The 14,455-nt window shown below is 44.5% G+C and overlaps 1 protein-coding gene across 1 annotated transcript in view; it reads right to left on the reverse strand.

Annotated features, from left to right (window-relative positions):
* cntn5 (contactin 5) overlaps window positions 1-14,455 on the reverse strand; it is a 542,763-nt gene that overhangs the window by 155,868 nt on the left and 372,440 nt on the right. The window contains exon 15 of the mRNA XM_041876697.2: window positions 4,033-4,153. Within this exon, the coding sequence (XP_041732631.1) occupies window positions 4,033-4,153 (121 nt within the window). The remainder of the gene's footprint in view (window positions 1-4,032; window positions 4,154-14,455) is intronic.

A 14,455-nucleotide genomic window follows, 5' to 3' on the forward strand; every position in this document is an offset into this window, starting at 1 on the left:
TCCTCCTCCGTCCCTCCTCCTCCGTCCCTCCGCCTCCATCCCTCCTCGTCCCTCCTCCTCTTTCCCTCCTCCTCCATCCTTCCGCCTCCATCCCTTGTCCGTCCCTCCTCCTCTATCCCTCCTCCTCTATCCCTCCTCTTCGTCCCTCCTCCTCTATCCCTCCTCCTCCGTCCCTCCTCCTCCATCCCTCTTCCTCCGTCCCTCCTCCTCCATCCCTCCTCCATCCCTCTTCCTCCGTCCCTCCTCCTCTATCCCTCTTCCTCCATCCCTCCTCCTCTATCCCTCCTCCTCGTCCCTCCTCCTCTATCCCTCCTCCTCCGTCCCTACTCATCCGTCCCTCCTCCTCTATCCCTCCTCTTCCGTCTTTCCTCCTCCGTCCCTCCTCCTCCATCCCTCATCCGTCCCTCTTCCTCCGTCCCTCCGTCCCTCCGCCTCCATCCCTCATCCGTCCCTCCTCCTCTCTCCCTCCTCCTCCATCCCTCCTCATCCCTTTAATATTAAAGGAGATTTTCAGCGTCATGCCAATCACACAGTATACAACTGTCTAGAGCTCTAAGCCACAGCCCTCCATGGGTGATGTAGCAGGGTTAACCAGTGATCCGTATCACAGCCCTCCATGGGTGATCTAGCAGGGTTAACCAGTGATCCGTATCACAGCCCTCCATGGGTGATGTAGCAGGGGCAACCAGTGATCCGTATCACAGCCCTCCATGGGTGATGTAGCAGGGTTAACCAGTGATCCGTATCACAGCCCTCCATGGGTGATGTAGCAGGGTTAACCAGTGATCCGTATCACAGCCCTCCATGGGTGATGTAGCAGGGTTAACCAGTGATCCGTATCACAGCCCTCCATGGGTGATGTAGCAGGGTTAACCAGTGATCCGTATCACAGCCCTCCATAAGTGATGTAGCAGGGTTAACCAGTGATCCGTATCACAGCCCTCCATGGGTGATGTAGCAGGGGCAACCAGTGATCCGTATCACAGCCCTCCATGGGTGATGTAGCAGGGTTAACCAGTGATCCGTATCACAGCCCTCCATGGGAGATCTAGCAGGGTTAACCAGTGATCCGTATCACAGCCCTCCATGGGTGATGTAGCAGGGTTAACCAGTGATCCGTATCACAGCCCTCCATGGGTGATGTAGCAGGGTTAACCAGTGATCCGTATCACAGCCCTCCATGGGTGATGTAGCAGGGTCAACCAGTGATCCGTATCACAGCCCACCATGGGTGATGTAGCAGGGTTAACCAGTGATCCGTATCACAGCCCTCCATGGGTGATGTGGCAGGGTTAACCAGTGATCCGTATCACAGCCCTCCATGGGTGATGTAGCAGGGTTAACCAGTGATCCGTATCACAGCCCTCCATGGGTGATGTAGCAGGGTTAACCAGTGATCCGTATCACAGCCCTCCATGGGTGATGTAGCAGGGTTAACCAGTGATCCGTATCACAGCCCTCCATGGGTGATGTAGCAGGGTTAACCAGTGATCCGTATCACAGCCCTCCATGGGTGATGTAGCAGGGTTAACCAGTGATCCGTATCACAGCCCTCCATGGGTGATGTAGCAGGGTTAACCAGTGATCCGTATCACAGCCCTCCATGGGTGATGTAGCAGGGTTAACCAGTGATCCGTATCACAGCCCTCCATGGGTGATTTAGCAGGGTTAACCAGTGATCCGTATCACAGCCCTACATGGGTGATGTAGCAGGGTTAACCAGTGATCCGTATCACAGCCCTCCATGGGTGATGTAGCAGGGGCAACCAGTGATCCGTATCACAGCCCTCCATGGGTGATCTAGCAGGGGCAACCAGTGATCCGTATCACAGCCCTCCATGGGTGATGTAGCAGGGGCAACCAGTGATCCGTATCACAGCCCTCCATGGGTGATCTAGCAGGGGCAACCAGTGATCCGTATCACAGCCCTCCATGGGTGATCTAGCAGGGGCAACCAGTGATCCGTATCACAGCCCTCCATGGGTGATCTAGCAGGGGCAACTAGTGATCCGTATCACAGCCCTCCATGGGTGATGTAGCAGGGGCAACCAGTGATCCGTATCACAGCTCTCCATGGGTGATGTAGCAGGGACAACCAGTGATCCGTATCACAGCCCTCCATGGGTGATGTAGCAGGGGCAACCAGTGATCCGTATCACAGCCCTCCATGGGTGATGTAGCAGGGGCAACCAGTGATCCGTATCACAGCCCTCCATGGGTGATCTAGCAGGGGCAACCAGTGATCCGTATCACAGCCCTCCATGGGTGATGTAGCAGGGGCAACCAGTGATCCGTATCACAGCCCTCCATGGGTGATCTAGCAGGGGCAACCAGTGATCCGTATCACAGCCCTCCATGGGTGATCTAGCAGGGGCAACCAGTGATCCGTATCACAGCCCTCCATGGGTGATCTAGCAGGGGCAACTAGTGATCCGTATCACAGCCCTCCATGGGTGATGTAGCAGGGGCAACCAGTGATCCGTATCACAGCTCTCCATGGGTGATGTAGCAGGGACAACCAGTGATCCGTATCACAGCCCTCCATGGGTGATGTAGCAGGGGCAACCAGTGATCCGTATCACAGCCCTCCATGGGTGATGTAGCAGGGGCAACCAGTGATCCGTATCACAGCCCTCCATGGGTGATGTAGCAGGGGCAACCAGTGATCCGTATCACAGCCCTCCATGGGTGATGTAGCAGGGGGCAACCAGTGATCCGTATCACAGCCCTCCATGGGTGATGTAGCAGGGGCAACCAGTGATCCGTATCACAGCCCTCCATGGGTGATGTAGCAGGGTCAACCAGTGATCCGTATCACAGCCCTCCATGGGTGATGTAGCAGGGGCAACCAGTGATCCGTATCACAGCCCTCCATGGGTGATGTAGCAGGGTCAACCAGTGATCCGTATCACAGCTCTCCATGGGTGATGTAGCAGGGTCAACCAGTGATCCGTATCACAGCCCTCCATGGGTGATCTAGCAGGGTTAACCAGTGATCCGTATCACAGCCCTCCATGGGTGATGTATCATGGGCAACCAGTGAGTGGTGGCTTGTGGACTATTCTTGATACAAACAGTAAACTGTTGAGCGTGAAAAACCCAGCAGCGTTGCAGTTCTGGACTCAAACCGGTGCGCCTGTTACCTAATACCATACCCCGTTCAAAGGCACTTAAATATTTTGTCTTGCCCATTCACCCTCTGAATGGCACACATACACAATCCATGTCTCAATTGTCTCAAGTCTCAATCCTTCTTTAACCTGTCTCCTCCCCTTCATCTACACTGATTGAACAAGTGACATCAATAAGGGATCATAGCTTTCACCTGGATTCACCTGGTCAGTCTGTCATTGAAAGAGTTCCTAATGTTTTGTTCACTCAGTGAATAGGGTGCCATTTGGGATGCAGACCGAATCTGATGATAGATCTGTAGTTAAGGCCATTTAGGACCCTAATCTGATGATATATCTGTAGTTAAGGCCATTTAGGACCCTAATCTGATGATATATCTGTAGTTAAGGCCATTTAGGACCCTAATCTGATGATATATCTGTAGTTAAGGCCATTTAGGACCCTAATCTGATGATATATCTGTAGTTAAGGCCATTTAGGACCCTAATCTGATGATAGATCTGTAGTTAAGGCCATTTAGGACCCTAATCTGATGATATATCTGTAGTTAAGGCCATGTAGGACCCTAATCTGATTATATATCTGTAGTTAAGGCCATTTAGGACCCTAATCTGATGATATATCTGTAGTTAAGGCCATTTAGGACCCTAATCTGATGATATATCTGTAGTTAAGGCCATTTAGGACCCTAATCTGATGATATATCTGTAGTTAAGGCCATTTAGGACCCTAATCTGATGATATATCTGCAGTTAAGGCCATTTAGGACCCTAATCTGATGATATATCTGTAGTTAAGGCCATTTAGGACCCTAATCTGATGATATATCTGCAGTTAAGGCCATTTAGGACCCTAATCTGATGATATATCTGTAGTTAAGGCCAGAGATAACGAGCTCACCTCTAACGAGGACTTCAGCCTCAGCAAACACTGTGTCGGCGCTGGTCTGAACCCGGCAGCCGTATTTCCCAGCATGCTTCAGCAGGATGGTTCTGATCATCAGGTCCACCGTGGAGGCCTGCTGCGTGACAGGAAGAGAGTGAACAACATCATGTTAGAGAGTGTGGATACAGTATGTGTGACGAGTAGAGAGGGATTCAAAAATAACATCAATTTAGTGTGTGTTTCCGTGTGTGTGTGTTTCCATGTGTGTGTGTGTTTCCATGTGTGTGTGTGTTTCTCTGTGTGTGTGTGTGTGTGTGTGTGTGCTAAGTTAGGACGATGAAAAAACTAATTAGAAATCTAAGTCCGACCTCTCTGTACGTGACGCCTGAGAAATGCATGTAACATCCTGTACTGGGCTCATGCAGGTTTAAAGATTTACTCGTCTCTCTCTCTCTCTCGCTCTCTCTCTCTCTCTCTCTCTCTCTCTCTCTCTCTCTCTCTCTCTCTCTCTCTCTCTCTCTCTCTCTCTCTCTCTCTCTCTCTCTCTCTCTCTCTCTCTCTCTCTCTCTCTCTCTCTCTCTCTCTCTCTCTCTCTCTCTCTCTCTCTCTCTCTCTCTCTCTCTCTCTCTCTCTCTCTCTCTCTCTCTCTAAATGAGAAATGAGAAATGCCTAAGGCAAGACCGGGGAATCATTCGCTTAGCACGGAACCTGATTAAACATCCCATGAAGCAGACAGAGGAGTGTCACTGCTATGGCTGACCCTGTAGAACAACACATTACACTGCACCTATCATACTACTATGGCTGACCCTGTAAAACAACACATTACACTGCACCTATCATACTACTATGGCTGACCCTGTAAAACAACACATTACACTGCACCTATCATACTACTATGGCTGACCCTGTAAAACAACACATTACACTGCACCTATCATACTACTATGGCTGACCCTGTAAAACAACACATTACACTGCACCTATCATACTACTATGGCTGACCCTGTAAAACAACACATTACACTGCACCTATCATACTACTATGGCTGACCCTGTAAAACAACACATTACACTGCACCTATCATACTACTATGGCTGACACTGTAGAACAACACATTACACTGCACCTATCATACTACTATGGCTGACCCTGTAGAACAACACATTACACTGCACCTATCATACTACTATGGCTGACCCTGTAAAACAACACATTACACTGCACCTATCATACTACTATGGCTGACCCTGTAGAACAACACATTACACTGGACCTATCATACTACTATGGCTGACCCTGTAAAACAACACATTACACTGGACCTATCATACTACTATGGCTGACCCTGTAAAACAACACATTACACTGGACCTATCATACTACTATGGCTGACCCTGTAAAACAACACATTACACTGCACCTATCATACTACTATGGCTGACCCTGTAAAACAACACATTACACTGCACCTATCATACTACTATGGCTGACCCTGTAGAACAACACATTACAATGCACCTATCATACTACTATGGCTGACCCTGTAAAACAACACATTACACTGCACCTATCATACTACTATGGCTGACCCTGTAAAACAACACATTACACTGCACCTATCATACTACTATGGCTGACCCTGTAGAACAACACATTACACTGCACCTATCATACTACTATGGCTGACCCTGTAAAACAACACATTACACTGCACCTATCATACTACTATGGCTGACCCTGTAGAACAACACATTACACTGCACCTATCATACTACTATGGCTGACCCTGTAAAACAACACATTACACTGCACCTATCATACTACTATGGCTGACCCTGTAGAACAACACATTACACTGCACCTATCATACTACTATGGCTGACCCTGTAAAACAACACATTACACTGCACCTATCATACTACTATGGCTGACCCTGTAGAACAACACATTACACTGCACCTATCATACTACTATGGCTGACCCTGTAAAACAACACATTACACTGCACCTATCATACTACTATGGCTGACCCTGTAAAACAACACATTACACTGCACCTATCATACTACTATGGCTGACCCTGTAAAACAACACATTACACTGCACCTATCATACTACTATGGCTGACCCTGTAGAACAACACATTACACTGCACCTATCATACTACTATGGCTGACCCTGTAAAACAACACATTACACTGCACCTATCATACTACTATGGCTGACCCTGTAAAACAACACATTACACTGCACCTATCATACTACTATGGCTGACCCTGTAAAACAACACATTACACTGCACCTATCATACTACTATGGCTGACCCTGTAGAACAACACATTACACTGCACCTATCATACTACTATGGCTGACCCTGTAAAACAACACATTACACTGCACCTATCATACTACTATGGCTGACCCTGTAGAACAACACATTACACTGCACCTATCATACTACTATGGCTGACCCTGTAAAACAACACATTACACTGCACCTATCATACTACTATGGCTGACCCTGTAGAACAACACATTACACTGCACCTATCATACTACTATGGCTGACCCTGTAAAACAACACATTACACTGCACCTATCATACTACTATGGCTGACCCTGTAAAACAACACATTACACTGCACCTATCATACTACTATGGCTGACCCTGTAAAACAACACATTACACTGCACCTATCATACTACTATGGCTGACCCTGTAGAACAACACATTACACTGCACCTATCATACTACTATGGCTGACCCTGTAAAACAACACATTACACTGCACCTATCATACTACTATGGCTGACCCTGTAAAACAACACATTACACTGCACCTATCATACTACTATGGCTGACCCTGTAAAACAACACATTACACTGCACCTATCATACTACTATGGCTGACCCTGTAAAACAACACATTACACTGCACCTATCATACTACTATGGCTGACCCTGTAAAACAACACATTACACTGCACCTATCATACTACTATGGCTGACCCTGTAAAACAACACATTACACTGCACCTATCATACTACTATGGCTGACCCTGTAAAACAACACATTACACTGCACCTATCATACTACTATGGCTGACCCTGTAAAACAACACATTACACTGCACCTATCATACTACTATGGCTGACCCTGTAAAACAACACATTACACTGCACCTATCATACTACTATGGCTGACCCTGTAAAACAACACATTACACTGCACCTATCATACTACTATGGCTGACCCTGTAAAACAACACATTACACTGCACCTATCATACTACTATGGCTGACCCTGTAGAACAACACATTACACTGCACCTATCATACTACTATGGCTGACCCTGTAGAACAACACATTACACTGCACCTATCATACTACTATGGCTGACCCTGTAGAACAACACATTACACTGCACCTATCATACTACTATGGCTGACCCTGTAGAACAACACATTACACTGCACCTATCATACTACTATGGCTGACCCTGTAAAACAACACATTACACTGCACCTATCATACTACTATGGCTGACCCTTAAAACAACACATTACACTGCACCTATCATACTACTATGGCTGACCCTGTAAAACAACACATTACACTGCACCTATCATACTACTATGGCTGACCCTGTAGAACAACACATTACACTGCACCTATCATACTACTATGGCTGACCCTGTAAAACAACACATTACACTGCACCTATCATACTACTATGGCTGACCCTGTAGAACAACACATTACACTGCACCTATCATACTACTATGGCTGACCCTGTAAAACAACACATTACACTGCACCTATCATACTACTATGGCTGACCCTGTAAAACAACACATTACACTGCACCTATCATACTACTATGGCTGACCCTGTAAAACAACACATTACACTGCACCTATCATACTACTATGGCTGACCCTGTAAAACAACACATTACACTGCACCTATCATACTACTATGGCTGACCCTGTAAAACAACACATTACACTGCACCTATCATACTACTATGGCTGACCCTGTAAAACAACACATTACACTGCACCTATCATACTACTATGGCTGACCCTGTAAAACAACACATTACACTGCACCTATCATACTACTATGGCTGACCCTGTAAAACAACACATTACACTGCACCTATCATACTACTATGGCTGACCCTGTAAAACAACACATTACACTGCACCTATCATACTACTATGGCTGACCCTGTAAAACAACACATTACACTGCACCTATCATACTACTATGGCTGACCCTGTAAAACAACACATTACACTGCACCTATCATACTACTATGGCTGACCCTGTAAAACAACACATTACACTGCACCTATCATACTACTATGGCTGACCCTGTAAAACAACACATTACACTGCACCTATCATACTACTATGGCTGACCCTGTAAAACAACACATTACACTGCACCTATCATACTACCATGGCTGACCCTGTAAAACAACACATTACACTGCACCTATCATACTACTATGGCTGACCCTGTAAAACAACACATTACACTGCACCTATCATACTACTATGGCTGACCCTGTAAAACAACACATTACACTGCACCTATCATACTACTATGGCTGACCCTGTAAAACAACACATTACACTGCACCTATCATACTACTATGGCTGACCCTGTAAAACAACACATTACACTGCACCTATCATACTACTATGGCTGACCCTGTAAAACAACACATTACACTGCACCTATCATACTACTATGGCTGACCCTGTAAAACAACACATTACACTGCACCTATCATACTACTATGGCTGACCCTGTAAAACAACACATTACACTGCACCTATCATACTACTATGGCTGACCCTGTAAAACAACACATTACACTGCACCTATCATACTACTATGGCTGACCCTGTAAAACAACACATTACACTGCACCTATCATACTACTATGGCTGACCCTGTAAAACAACACATTACACTGCACCTATCATACTACTATGGCTGACCCTGTAAAACAACACATTACACTGCACCTATCATACTACTATGGCTGACCCTGTAAAACAACACATTACACTGCACCTATCATACTACTATGGCTGACCCTGTAAAACAACACATTACACTGCACCTATCATACTACTATGGCTGACCCTGTAAAACAACACATTACACTGCACCTATCATACTACTATGGCTGACCCTGTAAAACAACACATTACACTGCACCTATCATACTACTATGGCTGACCCTGTAAAACAACACATTACACTGCACCTATCATACTACTATGGCTGACCCTGTAAAACAACACATTACACTGCACCTATCATACTACTATGGCTGACCCTGTAAAACAACACATTACACTGCACCTATCATACTACTATGGCTGACCCTGTAAAACAACACATTACACTGCACCTATCATACTACTATGGCTGACCCTGTAAAACAACACATTACACTGCACCTATCATACTACTATGGCTGACCCTGTAAAACAACACATTACACTGCACCTATCATACTACTATGGCTGACCCTGTAAAACAACACATTACACTGCACCTATCATACTACTATGGCTGACCCTGTAAAACAACACATTACACTGGACCTATCATACTACTATGGCTGACCCTGTAAAACAACACATTACACTGCACCTATCATACTACTATGGCTGACCCTGTAAAACAACACATTACACTGCACCTATCATACTACTATGGCTGACCCTGTAAAACAACACATTACACTGCACCTATCATACTACTATGGCTGACCCTGTAAAACAACACATTACACTGCACCTATCATACTACTATGGCTGACCCTGTAAAACAACACATTACACTGCACCTATCATACTACTATGGCTGACCCTGTAAAACAACACATTAAACTGCACCTATCATACTACTATGGCTGACCCTGTGAAACAACACATTACACTGCTCCTATCATACTACTATGGCTGACCCTGTAAAACAACACATTACACTGCACCTATCATACTACTATGGCTGACCCTGTAGAACAACACATTACACTGCACCTATCATACTACTATGGCTGACCCTGTAAAACAACACATTACACTGCACCTATCATACTACTATGGCTGACCCTGTAAAACAACACATTACACTGCACCTATCATACTACTATGGCTGACCCTGTAAAACAACACATTACACTGCACCTATCATACTACTATGGCTGACCCTGTAAAACAACACATTACACTGCACCTATCATACTACTATGGCTGACCCTGTAAAACAACACATTACACTGCACCTATCATACTACTATGGCTGACCCTGTAGAACAACACATTACACTGCACCTATCATACTACTATGGCTGACCCTGTAAAACAACACATTACACTGCACCTATCATACTACTATGGCTGACCCTGTAAAACAACACATTACACTGCACCTATCATACTACTATGGCTGACCCTGTAAAACAACACATTACACTGCACCTATCATACTACTATGGCTGACCCTGTAAAACAACACATTACACTGCACCTATCATACTACTATGGCTGACCCTGTAGAACAACACATTACACTGCACCTATCATACTACTATGGCTGACCCTGTAAAACAACACATTACACTGCACCTATCATACTACTATGGCTGACCCTGTAAAACAACACATTACACTGCACCTATCATACTACTATGGCTGACCCTGTAAAACAACACATTACACTGCACCTATCATACTACTATGGCTGACCCTGTAAAACAACACATTACACTGCACCTATCATACTACTATGGCTGACCCTGTAAAACAACACATTACACTGCACCTATCATACTACTATGGCTGACCCTGTAAAACAACACATTACACTGCACCTATCATACTACTATGGCTGACCCTGTAAAACAACACATTACACTGCACCTATCATACTACTATGGCTGACCCTGTAAACAACACATTACACTGCACCTATCATACTACTATGGCTGACCCTGTAGAACAACACATTACACTGCACCTATCATACTACTATGGCTGACCCTGTAAAACAACACATTACACTGCACCTATCATACTACTATGGCTGACCCTGTAAAACAACACATTACACTGCACCTATCATACTACTATGGCTGACCCTGTAAAACAACACATTACACTGCACCTATCATACTACTATGGCTGACCCTGTAAAACAACACATTACACTGCACCTATCATACTACTATGGCTGACCCTGTAAAACAACACATTACACTGCACCTATCATACTACTATGGCTGACCCTGTAGAACAACACATTACACTGCACCTATCATACTACTATGGCTGACCCTGTAGAACAACACATTACACTGCACCTATCATACTACTATGGCTGACCCTGTAAAACAACACATTACACTGCACCTATCATACTACTATGGCTGACCCTGTAAAACAACACATTACACTGCACCTATCATACTACTATGGCTGACCCTGTAAAACAACACATTACACGCCACACTACTACCCGACACTTGCACCTATCATACTACTATGGCTGACCCTGTAAAACAACACATTACACTGCACCTATCATACTACTATGGCTGACCCTGTAAAACAACACATTACACTGCACCTATCATACTACTATGGCTGACCCTGTAGAACAACACATTACACTGCACCTATCATACTACTATGGCTGACCCTGTAAAACAACACATTACACTGCTCCTATCATACTACTATGGCTGACCCTGTAAAACAACACATTACACTGCACCTATCATACTACTATGGCTGACCCTGTAAAACAACACATTACACTGCACCTATCATACTACTATGGCTGACCCTGTAGAACAACACATTACACTGCACCTATCATACTACTATGGCTGACCCTGTAAAACAACACATTACACTGCACCTATCATACTACTATGGCTGACCCTGTAAAACAACACATTACACTGCACCTATCATACTACTATGGCTGACCCTGTAGAACAACACATTACACTGCACCTATCATACTACTATGGCTGACCCTGTAAAACAACACATTACACTGCACCTATCATACTACTATGGCTGACCCTGTAAAACAACACATTACACTGCACCTATCATACTACTATGGCTGACCCTGTAAAACAACACATTACACTGCACCTATCATACTACTATGGCTGACCCTGTAAAACAACACATTACACTGCACCTATCATACTACTATGGCTGACCCTGTAAAACAACACATTACACTGCACCTATCATACTACTATGGCTGACCCTGTAAAACAACACATTACACTGCACCTATCATACTACTATGGCTGACCCTGTAAAACAACACATTACACTGCACCTATCATACTACTATGGCTGACCCTGTAAAACAACACATTACACTGCACCTATCATACTACTATGGCTGACCCTGTAAAACAACACATTACACTGCACCTATCATACTACTATGGCTGACCCTGTAAAACAACACATTACACTGCACCTATCATACTACTATGGCTGACCCTGTAGAACAACACATTACACTGCACCTATCATACTACTATGGCTGACCCTGTAAAACAACACATTACACTGCACCTATCATACTACTATGGCTGACCCTGTAAAACAACACATTACACTGCACCTATCATACTACTATGGCTGACCCTGTAGAACAACACATTACACTGCACCTATCATACTACTATGGCTGACCCTGTAAAACAACACATTACACTGCACCTATCATACTACTATGGCTGACCCTGTAAAACAACACATTACACTGCACCTATCATACTACTATGGCTGACCCTGTAGAACAACACATTACACTGCACCTATCATACTACTATGGCTGACCCTGTAAAACAACACATTACACTGCACCTATCATACTACTATGGCTGACCCTGTAAAACAACACATTACACTGCACCTATCATACTACTATGGCTGACCCTGTAAAACAACACATTACACTGCACCTATCATACTACTATGGCTGACCCTGTAAAACAACACATTACACTGCACCTATCATACTACTATGGCTGACCCTGTAAAACAACACATTACACTGCACCTATCATACTACTATGGCTGACCCTGTAGAACAACACATTACACTGCACCTATCATACTACTATGGCTGACCCTGTAAAACAACACATTACACTGCACCTATCATACTACTATGGCTGACCCTGTAAAACAACACATTACACTGCACCTATCATACTACTATGGCTGACCCTGTAAAACAACACATTACACTGCACCTATCATACTACTATGGCTGACCCTGTAAAACAACACATTACACTGCACCTATCATACTACTATGGCTGACCCTGTAAAACAACACATTACACTGCTCCTATCATACTACTATGGCTGACCCTGTATAACAACACATTACACTGCACCTATCATACTACTATGGCTGACCCTGTAGAACAACACATTACACTGCACCTATCATACTACTATGGCTGACCCTGTGAAACAACACATTACACTGCACCTATCATACTACTATGGCTGACCCTGTAAAACAACACATTACACTGCACCTATCATACTACTATGGCTGACCCTGTAAAACAACACATTACACTGCACCTATCATACTACTATGGCTGACCCTGTAAAACAACACATTACACTGCACCTATCATACTACTATGGCTGACCCTGTAAAACAACACATTACACTGCACCTATCATACTACTATGGCTGACCCTGTAGAACAACACATTACACTGCACCTATAATACTACTATGGCTGACCCTGTAGAACAACACATTACACTGCACCTATAATACTACTATGGCTGACCCTGTAGAACAACACATTACACTGCTCCTATCATACTACTATGGCTGACCCTGTAAAACAACACATTACACTGCACCTATCATACTACTATGGCTGACCCTGTAGAACAACACATTACACTGCACCTATAATACTACTATGGCTGACCCTGTAGAACAACACATTACACTGCTCCTATCATACTACTCTTGTAGCTGGCCAGGGACAGGGACAACTGAGAATGGGAATTGCAATATTTTTTACCACTGCTCATTTCAAACAATGGTTGCATCTGAAATTGTACCCTATTCCCTATACAGTGAGGGAAAAAAGTATTTGATCCCCTGCTGATTTTGTACGTTTGCCCACTGACGAAGACATGATCAGTCTATCATTTTAATGGTAGATTTATTTGAACAGTGAGAGACAGAATAACAACAACAAAATCCAGAAAAACACATGTCAAAAATGTTATAAATTGATTTGCATTTTAATGAGGGAAATAAGTATTTAACCCCTCTGCAAAACATGACTTAGTACTTGATGGCAAAACCCTTGTTGGCAAT

This window comes from Coregonus clupeaformis, chromosome 5, assembly GCF_020615455.1.
Source record: "Coregonus clupeaformis isolate EN_2021a chromosome 5, ASM2061545v1, whole genome shotgun sequence".
NCBI classification, from domain to species: Eukaryota; Metazoa; Chordata; class Actinopteri; order Salmoniformes; family Salmonidae; genus Coregonus; species Coregonus clupeaformis.